The sequence below is a fragment of the Pleurodeles waltl genome, chromosome 12 (genome assembly GCF_031143425.1).
Source record: "Pleurodeles waltl isolate 20211129_DDA chromosome 12, aPleWal1.hap1.20221129, whole genome shotgun sequence".
Classification (NCBI taxonomy): Eukaryota; Metazoa; Chordata; class Amphibia; order Caudata; family Salamandridae; genus Pleurodeles; species Pleurodeles waltl.
Window position 1 is genome coordinate 551,071,038 of NC_090451.1, and position 23,203 is coordinate 551,094,240.

General features: G+C 43.7%; 1 protein-coding gene across 1 annotated transcript in view; it reads left to right on the plus strand.

Moving 5' to 3' along the window:
* The window catches only part of HSD11B2 (hydroxysteroid 11-beta dehydrogenase 2), a 462,059-nt gene that overhangs the window by 431,822 nt on the left and 7,034 nt on the right, over positions 1–23,203 (plus strand). The window contains exon 4 of the mRNA XM_069217606.1: positions 12,469–12,606. Within this exon, the coding sequence (XP_069073707.1) occupies positions 12,469–12,606 (138 nt within the window). The remainder of the gene's footprint in view (positions 1–12,468; positions 12,607–23,203) is intronic.

The following is a 23,203-nucleotide window of genomic DNA, read 5'->3' on the forward strand; positions in this document are numbered from 1 at the left end:
TACATAGCATTTCGGGAATCAGAAATAGCGATTTCTTAAAAATCGCTATTACCGATTCGCAAAAGGCCTTTTTGATACATCTGGCCCAAAGCTCTCCAGCGTCTCTTCCTTATCCCATTTCCAATATATTTTTTTCTAGTTCTGCATTGGTGTGGCCAATAGCTGCTGAACCACTCTTTTTGAAAATGTGCTTTTGTGCTGCGTTAATGTGAAGCTCTATCCCAAGATCGCAACCCATAAGCTCCAAAAGGGCCTATTGTGGTCACCAATTAAATTCTAACATTTAAATTTTGATCAAAACTTGAAGTTTAGCACTATGCCGTTGAGCAGGCTGAGGTTTATGGTCTACGATCAAGAACCATGGCAATGATAGGGAAGATGAAAATGTAATTGTACTTTCGTTTAAATCCTTAATCTACAATATGTTCTTTATCCTGGGTGCCGAGTGCATGCTGTTAGGTTGATTGATCTGAAAGAGCTAAAGTAGTAAGTGACTCAGCCTATGCATCCACCTCTCAAATGGCAGCCAAGAACCCTGAACAGAGCAAGACTTGCACAGATGTGGGAGATGGTGATAAGAAACTCCTGTCAGAAAATTGATTCCTGCGATGTAGTTTTTTACCACAAAGGGAAAATCAAGATATAGGACCGCCGCCCCTTCCTTGTTTTCAGTAAGTTTTCACATATTCCTGTGTTCTAAATCCGGAGAGTTTCTGTAGACTCAAGACTCCAAAGAATCAATAGCCATTAGAACAATGAATCCACTTTGCAAAACCAGAATCCGTACAAAATGTCCAACAAATTACAGCAGAAAGTGGGGGCACCAACCGTTGCACCGACCACAGACGGTATGCCAAAGGTACATGTTGGTATCACTGACGTTTAGCACCTCTAGAAAAGAATCGTTGTATGTGTTTCACAAATTTGCATAAGCTGCTGATCCAGCTCTGTGCTCTGTGTCGCCAGCAGTCCACAATCTCTAATGATTCTTATGGTTCCCAGTGATCCTTATGCAGTGTAGTCAATGGCTGAATGTATATGTGTGATCCTGCACTTTTGACTCCTTCCCTTATATGTTTCCCCTTGCCCATTCATTTAACCTGGAGAAAACTCTGTACACAACAGGCAGGCACATATTAAAGACCTGCAGTAACAGTAAATAATGTTACCCACAATGTCTCCAGCATGTGTTTGAGCCTGAACATTCAGCAGTTGCCAGACCAAATGAAAAGCAGAGGAAGATGGCACCTCTGTCAGATCACTATACTATGATTAGATAGATGAGGTCTTGACATACACCAAATTTACTCTGCAAAGGGGAATATAATTTAAAACCCATTATTCCAAAATGAAGTCTGAAGGATGTTTCACCTAAATATTGATTAATTCTGGATGTTGGGGTTATTTGGGTCCTGGATGGGTATTACATTTTTCTAAATCATACATGAATTAATATGTTCTATTAATTTGCTGTTCATTTGCTTACACATAAAATACTATTATAAAATCTTTTTCTCACTTTAATTTCAGTTTGTGAGGTTTAATGGGGGACTGGCTGAGTTTTTTAGAATTACACAATACCGTTTATTAATTAATGAATAATGTTTAAGTCATTTATTTGAGTACGGATTTAAATATTTTTAATTATTTAAAAATATATAATTTTACATTGCGGGGCTTATTTGGGATTGGCTGTTTAAATAAAAGATGTATACATTGAGTTTAATTGATTATTGTATTAATTGTGTAGATTTATTTCTCTGTATGTTAATTTTGTTAGATCTGACACTCGGAGGTAGTGGTTCCCCAAGTTTTTTTGCTTTTCTCTAGGAGGTTTTCTACGTTTCGTAAGGGGCCCACAGGCCCAGGACACTTTCCCGCTGTAAGTGCAGTGTGAAAGTGCTGGCGCCATCCTTCCATTCACCTGGAAGTGGCACTATCCTGTGTGTGCATACTGGCACACGGGTGGTTGCCTCTATAGATACTGTATCTGGCCTCACTTGCCAGGGTGTACATACTTGCACACAGGTATTCTAATATAGGAGGTGAACCTGATAACGCAGGCCAGTATAGGCACACTTGCCCTCTTGTGGTGGCTTTAACCTAAGTGTCTAGCCTTTCCCTGTCATAAAGTAACATGGGAGAAAAAGTCTTATTAGGTCTAGCTGCAATAGTGGATTGCAGGGGGGCAGCCTCTTGATGTTTAGTATCATTGGATTCAGAATGACAAACGACCTCTGATAGTAAAGGTGTTTTTGTAATTGGTGCCCTAGAAATGCTTTTAGGAAATGGGCATTTCTAGGTTTAAAAATGCTTTGTGTCCTGTAAATTCAGCTTCATTCCACTGGTTGCGGGGTCATCCAGAATGACAGACCCCTGCCATTTGGGGCCTGTGACAGATCAATTGACAGAGAGTTTTCTGAAACTTGGCCTCTTGGAGCCAGAGCCTTGTCCCACTAAAGAAAAAGATCTGCATTCCATGATCTTGGGACGGGCACCGATGAAATTTCGGGGAGGCATCTTAGGTTCAAAAGAGAACCCTTGGAACCACTCTGAACTTCAAAGGTACACTTTAAAATAACCAGGGGTACTACCTGTCAGCAAGGGAGAATTGCATCTACAACGACGTAGGGCCAGTACTGCTGGACTGCGTGGTGCACATGGCTACAAGAGCCTGTTATGAGCAGGATGATAACCGTCCAAGGAAGGGATCTGCGCACCCTTCCTCTGTTGTGGCTAGTCTGAGCCGACTGCCTGCTGTTGTGTAGTAACCCAGTGTGCTCTCCAAGAGGGCAGGTTGGCCTGCCCTCTGTTCTCTGTGGACATCTCAGGGACATCAAAGTCCTCCCGAGATGGACTTACCTTGTCTGCCGGTATCACCTGGAAAGCGGTGTCCTCTTCCGCACCAACATGGTATGCTGGACTCCACCTAGCAACAGCGGGCTGAGCGTGGGCGAAGTATTGTGCCTGGAGACCAGCATTGCCTGGTGCAGAGCTTGCCAAGTACTGCCCTCACTTCAGATGAGCGGCCCTTCATCAGGGGGACCAATGCACACCAAAACGTCTTGTGTTGTCAATGGGATAACCTGGTGTGGGACCTGAGTGGCCCACTGTTGTTGAGTGCATTGTATTTCTATTGTGTGACTCTCAGCTGCACATGCATTGCATGCTGTGCCCAGGTCACAGGTGGAGACCCTCGGATGTGGGGGTGCAACCGGAGTTGTGCCATACTCTGCCTCGTATAGCACTGCTGAACTTGCATTGATGTGTGACCGGGAAGTCTAGTGCGACTAAAGTCATTGTGTACCAGACTGTGTGCCTCATTCCAAGGACGTACAGAAATGAAGTTCCTTGTGTGATCGGATTGTCTAGACCGACTCAAGTCATCGAGCACTGGATGTGGTCCTTCATTCCAGAGGGATTCAGGGTTTACGTTCTCCATGGGACCAAACAGGATTGTCTGTTGAGGTTCAAGTCATCACGCACCAGACTAGTGCCTTCTTCCGAGGAGGTACCAGATTGAGAATTGTCTTTGGAGAGATTGTATGGTTGGGGTGAACTAGGTCATCGGGCCCTTGACGTTTTCCCTCATTTTTGGGGAGGTACAACACTGACCACTTTTCATGTGGGATCGTGACCGTCTGGTGCAACTCAAGTCTTCGTGCACCAGGCGCGGAACCTCCTTGTACAACCGGAATTGTAAGGAGTGACTCAAGTCAACACGGCCCGGTGGTGCGCCTCCATTCTAGAGGTACTGAAATTGGTAAGCTTGGATTGTCTGGCCTGCACAACGGTGGCTAGCGGGCGGCCCCAGTGACCCTCTCCTCTGAGTGAAACTCCTACGGGGAGTCCAAACGTCTCCTTGCTAATTGTTGCCGGATCAGCTGTTGTCTTTCCTCCCCCACTCACCTTGTCCACAGGAACCTTCACAGTGTGGCTTTGGCCTCAAGCGACCTAGTATCCAGGGGGAGGTTGACTTAATCTTTGGTTTGCAGTTGGCCGGTCTGAGAAAGTAGCCGCTTTCTAGGATGGTTACCCCCACTTTTGGTCTGTTTGTGAGTGTGTGTCAGTGTGTTTTTCTTGTGTCACTCGGGATCCTGCTAGCCAGGACCACAGTGCTCATAGATAAAAACCTATATGTCAGTGTGTTTTGCCTGTCTCACTGGGATCCTGCTAGTCAGGACCCCAGTGCTCTTGGTTTGTGGCCCAATGTGTGTGTTGTCAGTAGTGCTCGAGTGTGTCTCTGAAGCTCTGCTAACCAGAACCTCAGTGCTTATGCTCTCTCTGCTTTTACATTTGTCACTGTAGGCTAGTGACTTCATTTACCAATTTCAATTGACACACTGGACCCCCCCCTTATAAGTCCATAGTAAATGGTACCTAGGTACCCAGGGCAGTGGGGTTCCAGGAGATCCTTATGGGCTTCAGCATTTCTTTTGCCACCCTTAAGGAGCTCAGACAAACCCTTCCTCAGGCCTGCCATGGCAGTCTGCATGAAATAGTGCACACACTATTTCACAGCCATTTTCACTGCACTTAAGTAACTTATAAGTCACCTATATATCTAACATTTACTTGCTGAAAGTTAGGTGCAAAGCTTCTAAGTGTGAGGGCACCCTTGCACTAGCAAAGGTGCCCCCACATAGTTCAGGGCCATTTCCCAGGACTTTGTGAGTGCGGGGATGCCATAACAGGCGTGCGCTACATATAGGTCAATCCCTATATGTAGCTTCACACTGGTAACTCCGAATATGGCCATGTAAGGTGTCTAAGATAATGAAATTGTCCCCCATTCCAAATCTGGTATTGGGAAGTCAATTCCATGCATCCTGAGGGCTCCACTATGGACCTTCAGTACTGCCAAATTAGCTCTCTGAGGCTTGCACTGCAGCTACAGTTGCTGCCACCTCACAGACAGGGTTCTGCCCTCCTAGGGGCTGAGCAGCTCAGTCCCAGGAAGGCAGAACAAAGCATTTCCTTTGGGAGGAGGGTGTTACACTCTCTCCCCTTGGAAATAGGTATAACAGGCTGGGGAGGGGTAGCCTCCCCCAGCCTCTGGAAATGCTTTAAAGGGCACAGATGCTGCCCTCCTTGCATCTGCCAGGCTACAACACCACTTTAGGGACCCCCTGTCCCTGCTCTGGCATGAACTGGACAACGGAAAGGGGAGTGACCCCTCCCCTGTCCATCACCACCCTAGGGGTGGAGCCCATAGCTCCTCCAGTGTGTCCCAGACTTAGCCATCTTGCTTTGCAAGGTGTGGGGGCACTCTGGAGGTCTTTGAGTGGCCAGTGCCACCAGGTGACATCAGAGACCCCTCCTGATAGGTCCTTACCTGATAAGGTAGCCAATCCCCTCTCAGGGCTATTTAGGGTTTCTTCTGTGAGTTCTCTTCAGATTCTACTTGCAAATTTCCAGCAGGAATCCTCTGCAACTACTACTTCATCCTCTGACCTCGGATCAACCGCAGCCTGCTCCAGGAACTGCTGTAACAGCAAAAAAGGATTCACAAGGGATACTTTTCTTCTGCAACTTCAGCTCCAGCCAGCAACTGCAACAGTTTCCATGGTGTGCATGCTCTGAGGACTCCCTGTCTTCACCCTGCACCTGAAGGACCGAAGAAATCTCCCATGGGGTGATGGAGTCACTCCCCTGCTCTCGCAGACACCTTCTAAGTCGACAACCGGTTATCTTGGACTACTCTCACAGCAACGAGCATGCTTCTTGGAACACAGAGGGTGGACCCCATCGACACAGACTGTCCTGAGGGCCTGCTGCTGCAATTTAGAGGAGGTAAGACCTTCCCTTCCCCCAGAACAACAGTATCCCTGTGCACCAAGTCTTCTTCGCCTCCTGAGGCCCCTGTGCACTATTTGCAAAATTCCTTCATGCACAGCCTGGCCCAGGTCCCCAGCACTCTATCCTGTGATGCTCAACTCACTTAGTTGTTCTCCAGTAGCATGGGACTTTCCTTTGTAGTGCTGCACCAACTGCATTTTGCACCTCCTTTGTCCCTGTGTTCTGGGACTCTCGTGGGTGCTATCTGGTGCTCTCAGGGCTCTCTGAAGTGCTGAGAGGTCCCTCTTCCTCCTCCCACAGAGATGAGGCCCCCAGGCCCCTTCTGGGTCCAGATAGCACCTTGTTGATGCAAAATGCAACTTTGCTGGAACCAAGGCTTGTTGGAGGAATCCAGCGACAAAACTCGCCTGCATCCAACTTCATTACGTGGGACATCATTTGCATCCTGCAGGAACCCGCTGGCATCTTCTTAGGGTGCACTTCTGTAGTCTTCATCCAACGGGGACTCTTCTTTTGCACCCTCTTCTGGGTTGGCAGGGGCTCCTGTCCTTCCTGGAACTTCTTTCAAGTTCTGGACTTGGTCTTCTTCCTTTGCAGTTGTTCAGGTCCAGGAATCCACCTTTTGTTGTTTGCAGACTTGGTTGGTTCTTGCAATAATTCCAATCATGAGGTGTAGTGTGTCCTAAGGAAACTTGCAGTACTTTACTCCTGCTTTTCTGGGCTTTGGGGTCGGGAAATTTACTTACCCTTACTGTATTCTTACTCTCCCAGCGATTCTGCACACACTACACTTGTCTAGGGGGGAATTCATGATTCGCATTCCACTTTCTTAGTATATGGTTTGTGTTGCCCCTAGACCTATTTTCCCCCATTGCATTCCATAGGATGTCCTATTGTTTGCACTATCCTATGTCTAATTACTTACCTTATTTTGGTGTCTAGTGTATATATTGTGTATAATACGTACCTCCAGAAGGAGTATTGTCTCTAAGATATTTTTGGGACTGTGTCACCCAAATAAATACCTTTATTTTTGGTAACACTGAGTATTGTCTTTACTTGTATATAAGTACTGTGTAAGTATAAGTGGTATTGCATGAGGTTTGCATGTCTCCTAGTTCAGCCTAAGCTGCTCTGCTACAGATATCTCTATCAGCCTAAGCTGCTAGAACACTGTTACTTCACTAAAAAGGGATAACTGGACCTGGTATAAGGTGTAAGTACCCAAGGTACCCACTACAAACCAGGCCAGCCTCCTACAGCCGGGATAACTGAAGCTGCTTGGTAGGTGGAGGATGGTTTGGGACCCAGGGTGCCTGCAGACACAGTGGCATCCACTAGCCAGATATGAGGGCCCGCATTAGGGTGCCGGGAGTGGGTGCATACGAGTGCCTGTGTGCACGATCAGACTGATACCCGTGGCACCGCACAGTGTTGCACAGTGGATGTGCGGGAGTGAGTATGGGTGAATGTGATGGCAGCACCGTGGTGTTGCTGGTCACGTTTTTCTGCCAGTGAATTCCTGAGGCTGGCATTACAATTTCCTAGTGCAGCCTAGGCTGCAGTGCTACGTGGAAGTGTTTGAAACCTTGTATGTACTTTTTGCTGCTAATTTTGGGAACCAGGGTGCACCCTGAATTTATGTATTACCTTGAAGTTGGCAAAGTTTGGCACCGCATGAAGTTGGGGGAGGAAAAGTATTGTTTCTCACTTGTACATACTATAATTGGTGTTACACACAGTTTGGCCTAATGTTATGAATTCTATTGCTAAAAGTGATACTCATGCTGTGTTGACAATGTGTGTGTTGAACACAATTTTTATGTACCTACACAGTATGTAAAGCCTCATTTGTGTCTCTGCATGGTTGTCGTGGGGAAGTGCTGTCATTGCTTTACCCATTGCCTCTGTGATAAGCCTGGCTGCTCTGTGCCAAGCTACCCAAAGGAGAGCGCAGGTTATACAGCGAGTGTAATCATTCACCCCTGATGGGAGTGGCAGGTTCTGCTTGGCTGGGGCCTTGCATCAACCTCCAACAAAGTTTATTTAATAACAATATTTTACCAATCTTCTTTTTATGAATTGTAGGGTGTACTGGGGTTGAGTGTTTATTTTTTATTTTTAATGTGTATATTGATTTCCGTTAATTGTTAAATGTGATAAATTAGTAATGATGGAGCATGTTATTTAATTTATATACACTTTTTTTAGAAACATAATTTTAGGATGTGGAAAACCTTTGGGGAATGTGTGGGTAGTTTGTTACTATACAAAAATAAGAATAATAACTGTAATGTTTTCACCATAAAATATTTTATTTCATTTCTTTTATGGCTGTGCATTTTGTTGGGAGGCTTGAGGCAGACGGCACATTTTAAATATGATTTATTTATTAAATTGGAAAACATTTCTGTGCAATTCCGATAGATGGGTAACTTGTTAAAAAGTATTTTAGTGCTTGATATATTTGGGATAGTTAAAGTGCTTTTATTTATGAAATAACGTTTAATGTGTATTTATATTACTTGGCTGTAGCGTAGCTGAACCCCCAATGTATGCACTTTCCTGACTGTTTGTTGGCAGTGAGTGATATAACCAAATCTCACTAACCACCCCAATGTATGCACTTACTGCAATGTTTGTTAGACTATAGTTATAAAGGTAAATGTGCCACCTGCATGTATGCGCTTTCCCAATGTTTGTTAGATCAGAGTTACAACAGTAGGTCTGCCACCTTCCACAGCATGTATGCTTTATGCCCAAAGTTAGTCAGACTGTAGATCAAACAATATATTACCCCCACCCAAATATACATTTGTTCCAATATGTGTTAGACTTCAGTTAGAATAAAATCCTGAACTTTCCCTGAGCATGAAATTTCTCAAATGTTTGTTGGAGTGGATTTAGAATACCAAATCTTACCCCATCACAGATTATGCATGCCAGTGATTGTTAGACTTCAGCTAGAATAGTAAATTTACCTACCACCCCACATATACATTTAGCAAAATGGGCCATGAATGTTTTTTCTCCAATATTTGTTGAACTGTAGTTAGAATATTAACACTGACACCCCCACCCATCCCTCACGGAATGTGCACACCAATGATTGTTGGACCTGAGCTAGAATAGTGAATTTACCTACCACTACAAGATCAAATTTAGCACAATGTTTGTTAGTGTGTAGGTAGAAAGGTAAATCACTCAAATGAATGCTTTCTCCCCACTATGTGTTGGACTGGAGTTGTAAAAGTAAATTTGAACCCCTGATGTATGCACCTTCCCCAGTATTTGTTAACTAGGGCTAAATCACTCCCCCTCCTCACAATGTATGCATGTTCCCCAGTGTTTGTAGAATTGCCATTAGAATAGTGTATTTCAGTTGTTTTGTATGTAATTATTTTTCATCATTTTGGATTGGAGATAGTTTACTACATAAATCTTTATTTCTTTAAGATACATTATTTTAATCTATTTAATTTAAATATATATATCTTTAAATTATTTTATTTATTTTAATTGTTTTTCTTCTGCTTTGTTTTTTAAAATCATTTGATATCTTTGTATTTTTATAGTATTTAAAAACATTCGTTTTTTTTAATGTTTTCAAATATTATTTATAATGGTTGAATACATTTAAAATAGTTTTATACTTTTAAGTGAATAACAATGACAGGCTAATGTTATTTTATTTTTATAATATAAAGTACTAATTTGTGGTACTATTATGTTTATGTAAGAATTATTTTTATAAGTATAATGTATTTTAATGTATATTTTATTATTTAAATGTATTTTAATTCAGTGTTTGTAAAAAGATACAAGTGGTTTTAAAAACATTATTTACAGCACATAAATTAATATATATATGTTATTTTTTCCATAAAATATATTTTTAAACGTAACTTTTTAAAAAGTAATGAAGTTACTTTACATTTTAATTATGTTCATTACAAATAAATACATATAATTGCTATCATAATGTCATTATTTTGGACCACTATATTCTGGTACTTGATATTTTTGCACTTTTCAATGTATGTATGCAAAGTTGACATTTTTTGTTTGATGTTTTGCCATGGCCATTGAGTCACCTAAACTCCAGTGGTAGCGGAAGTGACATTATAACCCTTTGACCTTACTGACATCACAGGAAGTGACAGATAACGTTTGACCTTGAATCTTCCCAGGAAGTCATTACATGACCTTGACCCTGATGACATCATGATAATTGACATCACTGAAGTTCCATTATGACTACATGATTAATATAACAACACAACACAGAGACATACCTTTTTTAGATACCACCTCGGTTAAGGTGTTTACCTGATCTCTAAAGGCAAGAATCGTCTATAGTGTGCCGGTATCAGTAGTTTACCATGGGTGCCCGTTATGCAATAAATTACCTCCAGTATTCTAGTGCCAGTATTTTGCCATTTGTGCCCCTTAAAGACAGGAATTACTTTTGGTATGACAGGGCCAACGGAAGATTTGCAAGCATAACACCACATTCTCATTCACTTTCAATCATTCATTCTCATTCATTCCCTTGCACTCACTCTTCCACTCACCTGTTTACACTCCCTCTCATTCATTGTTTCTCTGACTCATTGATACTCATACTCTCTTGCACTTACCTTTACACTCACTCCCTTAATTTAACCCATTTCCTCTCAGTCATCAGTACTCATAGTCACACTCACTCTCACTCATCCATTCGTTTTCATTCTCATTCACCCTGATTAGTTCATTCTCACTCAGTTATACTCACTATCACTCACACTCATTCTCACTCTCTAACACCCCCTTACACTCTATTTTATTCTCAGTCACTGGCAGTCACTCTTGCTAGAACTCTCTCATTCTCACTTTCTTACTCTGACCCGCTTAGACTTACGTGTCAACACTCAATCTCACTCATTCTCACTCACTTTCAGTCTCACATGCACACATGCTTCCACATTCAGACATGCATGCTCACACATACACATGCTCTCTCATAAACAGATTATCACATGCACGTTTGTACACAATGAATTTTTGAAGTATTTCACGACAAAGGTCGTATTACGGCTAAGTGTGCAACATGTATTTATTACATTAACTGTGAATATTAAATTATTCACTATTAATACAATGGTAAGGGGGTAGTAAACAAGGGAAGGCAGCGCTCCGATGCCCCATGGTTTATTGGTACTGATATTGCCACCTCTGAAGCCAGGGGTCGCAAATGCAGTCCCAGGGGTCGCAATGGGCAAGCCAGAGGTTGCGGCGACCCCTGGCAACCCCTATATGATGCCCATGTGGGGTTTTTCCTCGTGATATATTTATACCACAATAAGTTTATGGCTCAAGATTTTGTCATACAACTTCAGAGGTAATCTCCTCCTTCAAAAGTTGAATTTTGTGCATCCTTTAAAAAATTAAAATATACATTTGTAAAAAATTATATATCAGAGAAATATGAATGGGGTTGGCATCATTTTCATGAATAATATGAATAGGCTTAATGAATGGAATTTGCCATTCTTCCCTTCTCTATAACCTGCATTTTTTGTCATTTTTCCTTCATATTTTGTTGTTGCCTTCGGTTACAATATCTCTGCGCGGTGCGAATATATATTTTTTATTATATGCATTTTACCTGTGTCACATAAAGATCAACACATGCACTGCATGATTAAAGGTGAGTTAGCTATTTGACAAACTATGGTAGAATTGTTTAATGTTTTTACCGATCAAAAATCAATAATTTTAAATATGATATGGAGTTTATTTTATAAGTATGGATCATAATATAGAAGTGCATGTTCAAATCAATAGATTATGTTTAAAAGACTGCATTCATGTTGTGGGAAGCAACTCTGGCCTTGCTAGCTGAGCATATTTTAATTTGTGCAATCAGATGGAATGTCACCACATAGGCCTACATCTTCTGCTCAGGTTCTGTTGACTTGAACACCTCCAGCACTAATGCCTGAGGGACTTCTACCTAGTTAGGAATATTTGCAGATTAGGAGCCATATTTATGACCCGGTTTGCATTGCTCCTACACCACGCAATGTGGTGCAAGAGCAACGCAAACCTTAAGTCAGATTTTTTTAAGCCGCGCAAAGTTCCATTGGCATTGCATGGGTGTTCCCACACAACTCCCATGTTATTTGACGCATTTTCAGATTTACTAAACCAGGTAAACCTGTGAATGCACCAAAAATATACGCTTCTTCAGGTGAGGCATGACGAGGAGAAATATCTTTACTTCTCCTCGTTTTTCCTCTTTCCATGTGTGCTGCATTCTGCAGCACACATGGAAAGAGGAAATAGCCCCTCAGAATTGTTGTGTGCAGGAAGGTGCAGGAGAATGTAAATATTCCCTCGGATTCCAGTTTGTGAAACCGGGCTGTCACCTTTGTGTTCCCACTACATTGAGCGAGCCTCTCGATAATCTACTCATTGCATTAGAAAGCACCTGTTACCGTGGTCAGAAGTTGGCTATTCATATCATGTGTCACCATAGTACGAGTGGTCTACTCCACTGGCGCACCAGCTGCACCAAGCTGAAGCTGCTCTGGTGATAAACTCACTGCAGTAGGACTGTACTGTGCTCTTGATGCTCTCACTGCATGAGAAATGTCCTTATCTTGCCTTTTTGTTTCACTCCTAAAGGAGACCATTCGTTCCCCTTCTTGGCAGCCTATGGTTCTTCAAAAGCAGCGCTCAATCGAGTGATGGACACTTTGCGTCATGAACTGAAGCCCTGGGGCATAAAGGTGTGCCTAATCCAGCCAGGGTGTTTTAAAACTGGTAAGTTACATATGTTTTAATTATCGAACTTTGATTGCTTAAACAGCCACAGTTCGTATTTTTTTGGTGAAAAGATTAAGAGGCTTACTTAGAATGTTCTTCTGCCAATGTAGCAGATCTGCTCTTTCCATCACAGCTGTGGTAGAAATTGTGATGTGTTTGGAGTTTGCTGCCATGGCTGCAGAGGTTTCTCCATCAAAGTTGCTGTCTCCAGCTGTCAGAGGAAACACTTTGGCTCTCATACATGAGGATTTGGCATAGAGCAGCGCAGCAAGTCACCTTACTGCCCTATGCTAAAGTGAAAGGAAAGTCAGGAATGCACCATATTTGTGCAATACAGTGTATTCCTGTCCTTTCCCCCTGCGTTGGTGCAGTTTCAGCAGCCCAGCACCAACGCAGGCACCCTTGCACCATGGTGCACGGGTCCCTGTGTTTTCAGCAAGATTGTTTTTGTGCAGGAAGGGGCACCTTCCTGAACAGAAACAATCTGAAGAGGTGTTTTCCTCTTTCTATGTGTGCTGCAAGATGCAGCATACTTGGAAAGAGGAAAAAACAAGGAGAAATAAAAATAATTTTCCTCGTTACGCCTGTCCTGGGGAGGCATAAGGTTTTAGCACATCCCCAGATTTACAGGCTCTCACAAATATGGGAATGTGTCAAAATCCACGGGTGTTGCATGGGAAAACCCACTGTAACACCCTTGCAATGCCTTCCTGACACAGAGTAAAGCAACACAGCAAATTGTGCTGACTTGCCTTACCCTATATCTCTGAGGCCATTCAAAGCCATGCAAAGCAGCTATGCATGGCCTCATAGATATAATTTTGTAGACTGCGCTACTGGAGCATCACAAAAAGAGATGCACTGGGCTCATAAATATGCCCCTCTGAGGGGAACTCTTTGGCAACATTTCTGCCAGTCCCTGTGTAGGATGGTAGAATTTCACCCACCTAACTTAGACACTGGAAATTTTGCCCCACAATTGGTCCTACCTTCTTAGTGACACATGTTTAATCTTTTTGAAATACTCGGGTTCTTTCCCATCCTGATAGGGACAATGTATTCACCTTTAATTCACAGTCCCCCATCCTTTCCATAGTAGGCTTTTCGTGTTGCCAAATATGGTAGTAGTTCTGCCACTGCAGATGGATGGTTGAACCACCACCCACTTTAGTGCCATTGGCAACACACCTTGGAATGCTCAATAGCAGGCCCAGAGGAATCTGTGTTCTCAGAAAATCATCCATATGAGTCCCAGTGAATTGAATGGCTAACGGAGTTGGAGGATTTCACATCTTATAATGGAGTCCTATTTAATGTTCTCTCTAAATCAGGCCAATGTACAAAACTTAAGGGCATATTTATGTGGGGTTAGCACCATGCTTGCAGCACGCAATGTGGTATATGTGTGGCGCAAACCACTAAGTCATATCTTTGAAGCTGCCCAGGACCAGGAGGGGCCGTGTGGACTCTACCCAGGAGGAGGAGTCAGAGGGGGCTCTCAGCAACTCAGAGAGCCCTCAGAAGACCATGCAGCGTGCACAGGAGTCTTACAGCATGGGGACAAAGAAGGTGCAAAAGGAGGCCCATGCAGCACTACAACAAAAGGTCCCATGCCACCGGAGAACCACACAGGAAGCAATGCATCACAGGAAGGAGTGCTGGGGGCCGGAGCTGCACAGTGCATATAGAACTTTGTGTAAGGATGCCAACAAGCCTTGGCAACTGCAAAATACACAGTGCACAGGGGTATTGTCTTGCGTGGGGAGGCAAGCTCTTACCTCCACTAAAGTTGGACAGTTGGATGTCAGGACCATCAGGACCACTTCAGTCCACCACTCATGATGTAGGATCGAAGCAACTTGTCAGGAGAGGGGACCCACACAGCTGGTCATCGATGGAGAGAGGTGCCTGCTGAAGCAGGAGAGTGACTCCTTCCCTCCAAGGGAGATTCCTTTGTTCTTCTGTTGCAGGCTGAAGACACGCTGTCCTCTGAGGATGCACAACTGGGAAACAGTTGCAGTTGCTGGCAGGAGCGGAAGATACAAGGTTGCAGAAGTCATCTTTGCTTCTTTGTTGCAGTTTGTAGAGTTCCTGGAGGGTCCAGATGCAGTTTTTTCGGTGGGAAGGATGCAGAGGATTCCTTCTGGAGTCTTGCAATCCAAATCTGAAGAACCACCCAAGAGAGAGACTCTAAAGAGGCCTGAAAGGAGGATTGGTCAGCTAAACAGGTAGGCACCCATCAGGGGAGGGCTCTGACGTCACTTGCTGGCACTGGCCACTCAGATGCTCCCAGAGTGCCCTGCCACCTTGGAATCTTAGATGGCAAAACCCAGGGACCTTCTGGAGGAGCTCTGAGAACCACTCCTGGGATGGCGATGGACAGGGGAGTGGTCACCCCCCTTTCCTTTGTCCAGTTTTGCACCAGAGCAGGGACTGGGGGTTCCTGAATCTGTGTAGACTGGGTTATGCAAGGAGGGCATCATCTATGCACCTCAAATCATTCCCAGTGGCTTGGGGAGGCTACCCCTCCCAAGCCTGTAATACCTATTTCCAAAGGGAGAGGGTGTAACACCCCTCTCCCAAAGGAAATCCTTTGTTCTACCTTCCTGCGCTTGAGCTGTTCAAGCAAAAGGATGGCAGAAACCTGTCTGAGAGGTGGCAGTAGCTGGGGCTGCCTGGAAAATCCCAGAAGTCTGGAATGGCAATACTGGGGGTCCTCTAAGTGCATGGAATCATGCAACCAATGCTTCCAAAAGCATTGTGGTATGATTCCAACATGTTTGATACCAAACATGCCTATGTTTGGAGCTACCATTATGTAGCTGGACATAGGTAGTGACCCATGTCCAGTACACCCGTAAAATGGCATCCCCACACTCATGAAGTCTGGGAAAATGGTCCTGGAGGTCGTGAGGGCACCTCTGCTAGTGCAGGGGTGCCCTCACACACAGGTACTCTGCACCCTGCCCTCAGGGCTAGAGGACCTGTATAGGGGTGACATATAAGTGACCAATTACAGTGTAAATGGCAGTGAAAGGGTGCATGCACCTTTTCACACAGGCTGCAATGGCAGTCTTATAGAAGCCTTTGCATGGGCTTCCTATGGGTGGCAAAAGATATGCTGTAGCCCATAGGGATCCTTTTGAACCCCAATGCCCTGGGTACCTAAGTACCATATACTAGGGACATATAAAGGGGCACTAGTATGACAATTGTGGATGAAATACTGGATTACCAGTATGCAATAACCATAATTTAAGGGAGAGAGCATAACTACTCGGGTCCTGATTAGCAGTATGCCAGTAGACACAGTCAAACACACTGACAAACAGGCCAAACGTGGGGGTAACCAAGCTAGAATGAGGCTACTTTCCTACATAGAAAAACAAACATGAGATGTGCTTGAACAGAAACAAAGAACAAGCTGCAAAAGTGCAGCACCCACAGTCGAGACCAGACATGTACTGGAAAACTTTTGCGTTGAACGTGTTCAGTACAGTCAGAGAGAAAAGGAGATTGCCGCCAGCTGGCAAGGAGGGAGGCACTACAAGAGTGTGGAAAGATAAGCATAGTAGACAATATGGGCTTACCTGCCCACGGTTAACAACTTCCATCAGTGACTGGATACAAGTCCTATTAGCTTGATGCATACTATAATACTGAAAACTTCTTGCAATAGCTGGGTGCTTTAGACCTTCAAACTCTCATGGTGTAGTTGTATGTCACATGATATTGTCTCCCTTCACGTGGTCATCTAAAGCAGGATACATCTGAATTTTGTGCCCACAGAAGGTTTCTCACTGTTGGAAATGGCCCTTTTTTCAGGGTCATCCCTAAACCTTTTGCCTCCTTCCTCCTATTTTTTCTGGCCTGCTTGTATTGGCTTTAAGACTCTGTGCACTTTACCACTGCTAACCAGTGCTAAAGTGCATATGCTCTCTGTGTAAATTCTATTGTTGATTTTTTTTATCCATGATTGGCATATTTGATTTACTAGTGAGTCCCTACCAAAGTGCACTAGAGTTGCCCTGGGCCTGTAAATCAAATGCTACTAGTGGGCCTGCAGCACTTGGTGGGCCACTCACATTAGTAGCCCTGTAAAAATGGCTCAGACCTGCCACTGCAGTGTCTGTGTGTGCAGTCTTAAACTGCCAATTAGACTTGGCAAGTGTACCCACTTCTCAGTCCTAAACCTTCCCTTTTCTTACATGTAAGGCACCCCTAAGGTAGGCCCTAGGTAGCCCCATGGGCAGGGCACAGTGCATTTAAAGGTGGGACATGTACTGATGTGTGTTACATGTCCTAACAGTGAAATACTGATAAATTCAGTCTTCAATGTTGCAAGGCCTATCTCTCTCATAGGTTAACATGGGGGCTGCCTTTAAGTAACTTTAAAGTGTAGATTCTCTTTGAGGGCAGTTAGAAATGTGGAGTTTGGTGTTTCCGAACTCACAATATAAAAATACATCTTTTAGTGAAGTTGATTTTTAGACTGTTAGTTTGAAAATGCCACTTTTAGATAGTAGGCACTGTCTTGCTTAAACCATTCTATGACCCTGCCTGTTTGTGGACAGCCTGTCTAGGCCAGTTTGACAGTTGGGCTGTTTGTGAATCCCCTCTAGACAGTGGGGCAAAAGGAGCTGGGGTGTAACCTGCATATCCTGATGAGCCATCTGTACTAGAGTGGAGGGAGGAGAGGTCACTTACACCTGAAGGGGCTGTGCCTGCCCTCTCACAATAGAGTCTCCAACCCCCTGGTGTGTGCCTGGGGCCTGGCCTGGGCAAGGCAGGATCTTGTGAACAACAGAGACTCTCCTTTGAAATTTGCCTACTGCAAAGGTAGAAAGGGGTATGAGTAGTGGACCCAAAACCCCAGACTTTAGATTTCTTCAAGATCACTTCTTGAACCAAGAGGAATCTCTGCCAAGGAGAAGAGCTGAAGAGCTGAGGAGGAGTGCTGTCCCTGGGAGGAGTGCTTTGTTGGGCTATCCAGCCGTTGCTGCTTCTGACTGAGAAATGGAACTGGACTTTGTGGTATATTTCTGCTTGTGAAGAATCTCCAAGGGCTTGAACTGAGTTTGCCTTCTGTTTTAAAGTGTCAGGGCCATCAAAGACTTCCTCCATTAACATCTGGACTCCCTGCTGAGATTCCTGCCCTGCCAAGTAGTGTTCTATCCAGTCCCTGGGCCCTTGAAAGGTGAAGGAGGCAGAACAAGAGATGAAAATCAACGCACAGAATGGCGTGTGGGGAACATTTTGACATACCATCTGCAACGCGGCTGATAAATGAAACGCTGCTGACTTTGCGGGTAAAATCGTCGCTCCACCTGCATCGCGGCTGGGAGATCGACACATCGCGGCTGGAGAAATGATGCACAACACCCGCTTGCAGCGGCTGATGACGCAAACCCCATGCAGCGCTATTTTCTAACACCGCGCAACAGGATTTTCCACGCATCATCCCTGGGTGTCAAAGTCAAGCATCTCTGCTTGGATCCATGGGTGGCCCTCTGGAAATCGACACATCGCTTTCTTGCGAGGGAGAAAAAACAACACATCACCGACCCGACCGGAGAAGAAACAATGCACGGCCTTCCTGGCGAGGAAGGAATTGACTCATTGCTGACTTTTCCAATGCATACTCACCCGTGAGGCAAAATCATAGTTTCCATTGTTTTCTATGGAGTAAGACTCTTATTCTTTTGAAAATCCATATTTTAACTTGTGTATGTTGGATTTTTGTTGTTTTGGTCTTTTTGATTTCGTTAAACAATGCCTAAACTGGTGTGGTATCCATTTTGTAGTGTTTTCACTGTATTACTGTGTGTGTTGGTACAAATACTCTACACATTGCATCTGAGGTAAGCCTGCCTGCTAATGCCAAGCTACTAAGGGGGTGAGTGAAGGTTAACCAGGTGTGTTTGTCCTTTGCCCTGACTAGAGTGAGGGTCCTTGCTTGGAAAGGGGGTAACCTGACTGCCAACTAAAGACCCCATTTCTAACACTCGCCAAATGGATACTTTTGCTGCTTCACCTGGAGAAGATTTCTACCTTCAAACCAATCCAGTTTTTAGGAGCTTGGATTCTTCCAGAAGAACAAGACAGCAGGTTGTAGCCGAAGAGGGCTTTACGAGGTTGGATACCTTCTCCATAAGGGCTGAATGAATCAGATTTGCTGCAGAGGAAAAACTCAGAGCAGGAGCCATCTAAGTCTTCGGCCCTGCAGAAATGCACCTTCATGGGATCAGTTTGGCAGGTTGGTAACGGTCATCCAGAGGTATTTGAAGCCAAAAGTTTCTAAGACCCAGGTTTTAAGAACATTCAGGAGGAATACACTTTGACACCAGGAGAGGGGTCAGGGTCTTGAGGACAGTAAATGGCAGTCAAGACTCACTCCAGCAGAGCCGGGCGTCTTATTTATGGAATGGTGCAATCCGGCGCAAAGGTTGGGCTAACGTCATGGAAAATGAAGCTACCCAGGTGGGGGTGGCTGTATGGGAGAAGGGGGTTTTGCACCAAAAAATGACGTTAGGCTGGTTAGAATCAAAACAGATGATTCTAACCAGCCTAGCATCATTTATTGACTCTAAACCTACCATACCACATGACTCCTGTCTTATATAAGACAGGCGTCATGCCCACCACCTCAATGGTCAGCACAGCCGACAAGGGTCCCCTGGGCATGGTCATTGCACCCAGTGCCATGTATGGGGGCCCATTTTAGGACCCCCAGTGGCACTTTTAGAAAAGTCAAAAATAGTTACCTCTACTGACCTATACTTACCTGGCGTGGGGTTCCCCATCCCCTGGTGCCTCTCTGGTGTGGGTGGGGGTGTACCTGGGGCCTGGGGACGGTTCCACCATAGAAATAGACCCACAGGTCCCCTAACGCCTGCCCTGACCCAGGCGTTAAATAATGGTGCTAAGCAAGCTTAGAACCATTATTTAGGCCCGCCTCCCCTCCATGCACGGAAGAATAAATAAGGCGTCTGGGCCTTAGAGTAATTTTTTGCCGGGGAACGTCTACCTTGCATCTCATTGACACAAGGTAGGTTCACGCTGACAAAAAATGACTTTAACTCCAATATTTTTATGCTAGACTAATCTAGCGTCACAATATAAATATGGAGTTAAGCTTGCGCTGAATTAGTGTTAAAAAAATTTACGCTAATTCAGCGCAACAGAGTATAAATCTGGGCCACAGAGTCCACTTCTTTGTCCTGGTTACAAGAGGCAGTTTTAATCCAGTCTTCTGGGCTCTTCACAGTCCACAAACAGTAAGTTCACAATTTTTCTGTTCTTCCATGGGTCCAGAAAGTGTTCTGAAGAGGACACATTCATTCCTGGCACCGGCCTGTGGGTGGAGCAACTCATAGCCAATACCAAACCAATGAATAAAAGTTCCCAGGTAAACCTACCAACTTTGATAGCATTTGCTGTGTGTACTCTTGCAAACAACCTCACAGTGCTCATCTCTACCTAAAACCAATATGACAGACTCTTTCTTCCTGTGTGGTTAGCTCCTGTGCCCATCCTAGAGGTGTGGCCAGGAAAACGAGCAGCCATTCCTCTTTAGTCACTCAGTACCATTTCTGGGGGTAGTATCTCTCCCCTTAGGGATTGGTATCTTGCTGTCCTGAGGGACAAACAAGAGGACCAGCCCAGTTGTTAGTTACATCTTTCTGTGATAGGGTAGACCTCTTTGAAGTTACTTTAGTTCCCGGGCACAGCCCATATGGTCAGGTTACCTACAGAATAGAACAGCTTGCCACTCCCAAGGCTTTTGTTTCAGCACTGGGAGCAAGTTTGCACCTCATCAAGGGAGCTATTCAGCTCCTGGTTGACAGTTGTGGTTCATGCAAAAGGCTTCTAGAGGCTTTATGCAGGGCAAAGGTAATTTTGGAAAAAGTAGTTTTTCCAAACTATTTATTTCAAATCCAAGTTCACCCATGCATTGGGCTTGTAATAAATATTTTCAAATGCCCAAAACAAACTAGTAACTGTTTCCTAACCAAAGATAATGATAAATGTATTATTTTATCCTACTACTTTCCGATGGACAGCAAACCCTTCTACAGTGAAAGTAACATTTTGGGCCTTTTCACTGTAAGGACATGTTTAAAATGAAACTTTTACATGCCCTACTTTTAAAAAACATGCACCTTTTTTATTGGCATTAATGCCTACTTAAGGATGACTTATTAATATTTGAAGGAACATTTAGGCTTGTCAAAAGAGGTTATTTGGCACGTCGCATTTACAGTTCAAATCTGCACAGCCGAGCTACTCATGGCAAGCCTGTAGTCATGTTAACTTTGCCACGGCACTGAGTGACACAATAGGTGCTGCAGCCCACCGGTGACCCCTAGATTACATGTCCTGGGTAATCCTTGGGTACCATATGCTAATTTTTTTAAATGTGACATTTCTCAATTTTAATTATTTCCTGAGTGTGCACTGTAGATTTAGATGCCTATCATGCTCCAATTATAAATGCATGCTTGATGGCAAATTAGTTTAGCTTCACGTGTGGAACCAGGTAGGCAATGTGTTTTTATTACCGAGTATATTTCACTTATTACCTGTTGGGGCTGCAAGTACTCAGTCCTTCCTCTAATACTTGGTTGCACACCCTCCTACTGTCCTCACACCCTTGGGCTCATCCCTACATTACTGTTTCCACCTTCTGAGGTATGAAGTCTTCTGTTCTCTATAAATTATTGCTTTTGTGTTTGTTGTTCAAACACCGGAAGATATGTATTTCTTGCTCTTGGTTTCCACACTCCTCAGGTAACATTTCTCCAACACGATCAGCAAAAGACCATTTCCTGTAAATAGCTCACTTGATATTATTTTCATTATCACAGTTGGGTATGTGTGTGTGTGTTTATGTGCTGCCTTGTTTTATTGTGCCTCAGAGAGGCTTTTCATGGGTGGTGCATGGGTTTTCCTTTGCATCCTCTGATATATTTTGCAGCAAATCCATGTTTACATAGATTTGTAGACATAAATTTACACCAAAACCCTGTGCCTACCTGTGGCTCGTGTAACGAGGAGAACTATCTTTATTATTCCTTCTTTTTTCCTCTTTGCACGTGTGGACACCTTCCTGCAAAAAACTATGCTGAGCACAGTGCAGACACCCTTGCACTATTGTGCAAAGTTGCCTGCATTGGTTCATTAAAGCATAAAGGGGCATATTTACAAGCCCCTTCTGCATCCTTGCGCCACATTAGCATAATTCATTTTTACTCTAATGTGGTGTCAAGGAGGCAATTTTTCTGCACCATATTTACAAAGTGGCGCAATGCATGCATTGTGCCACTTTATAAACGCTTGTGCCACATTATGCTTGTGTCAGGCATAATGTATGCAAGGGGGCAGTCCCATGCAGGTAGGCCCAAACAAATGGTGTAATGAAATTTACTAGATTTCACTGCGCCATTTTTGGCATAATTTTTAACGCCTTCTCACGGCAGTTGTTAAAACCACACACCCATAATCTCCTATTGGCCCCCTGTGCTTTGCTGGACTACTGTCAAAATATTTGGCGCTAGTGCAGAAAAGCGCCACAATAGTGCCAAAAATGTTGTTGCTATTGTGGTATTGTCCACTATGGTGTTCTGTATTGTAAATACGGTGCACCCACAGTGCTGTTAGGGGGGCTCAGGGGAGCACAAGAAAAGTGGTGCATCAATGCTGATGTGCCACTTTCTTATAAATATGCCCCAAAATGTGCCAGCGCTAGGGAGCAAGCATAACAATGCCAAATCGTTCAAGATTAGGTACTATCTGCACTTTCTCTTCATGCAGTGCAAAAACTTCAGTTGTTGCACTAATAATAATAATAATAATAATAGTTTATTCGGTCCAAATTTGGGCCATTTAAAAGGTTTAAAAATATATACATACATACAGAAAGATAAAAACCATAAACCAATACACAGTAAAAGGAACAATAGTAAAAAAAGTAGGGGTCCAGTAGCTGCCTGAGAAAGATTTCATAAATAGGTGGGGTGAAGGAGGTGCTCGGAATAGTCTCTGGATCTTACCCTGTACATAACCCTGAACAGTAAAATAACAATAACGTAAAAACTGTTGTGTTGCACATCTCTATATAAAATCAGGCATTGAAACTCCAGACAGTAAAACCGATTAAAAATTTAAGAAGTCAGACAGTGGTAGATGATGCTCTAGGTTAATTAGTTCTTTTGGGTTAATTAATCCAATAAATTGCATCTTGACAATTATAAAATTAAGTATAATTTTAAATTTATAAAACACTTTAGTTAAAATAACTCAATGTAGCACTTATTCAGAGATACGGTCTTTTGGGCTCAATAAGTCGCGGTTTACAATTAGAGCCCAAGGCTAATATAACAGGATGCTGATTTACTATTTTCTAGACAGCTCTTCAAACAGTGAGTTAAAATCTAAAATAGTCCTATTACGAATTTTCCATGCTGCTGCCAGATATTTAGAAACAGCGCTGATTATCAGTATGGAAGTGTCGTATTTACATATTCTGAATAGACTGTTGCGGGATAGTGGTTGGAGTGTTCTGCACAAGGGAATAATCCACTTCCCTCGGGGA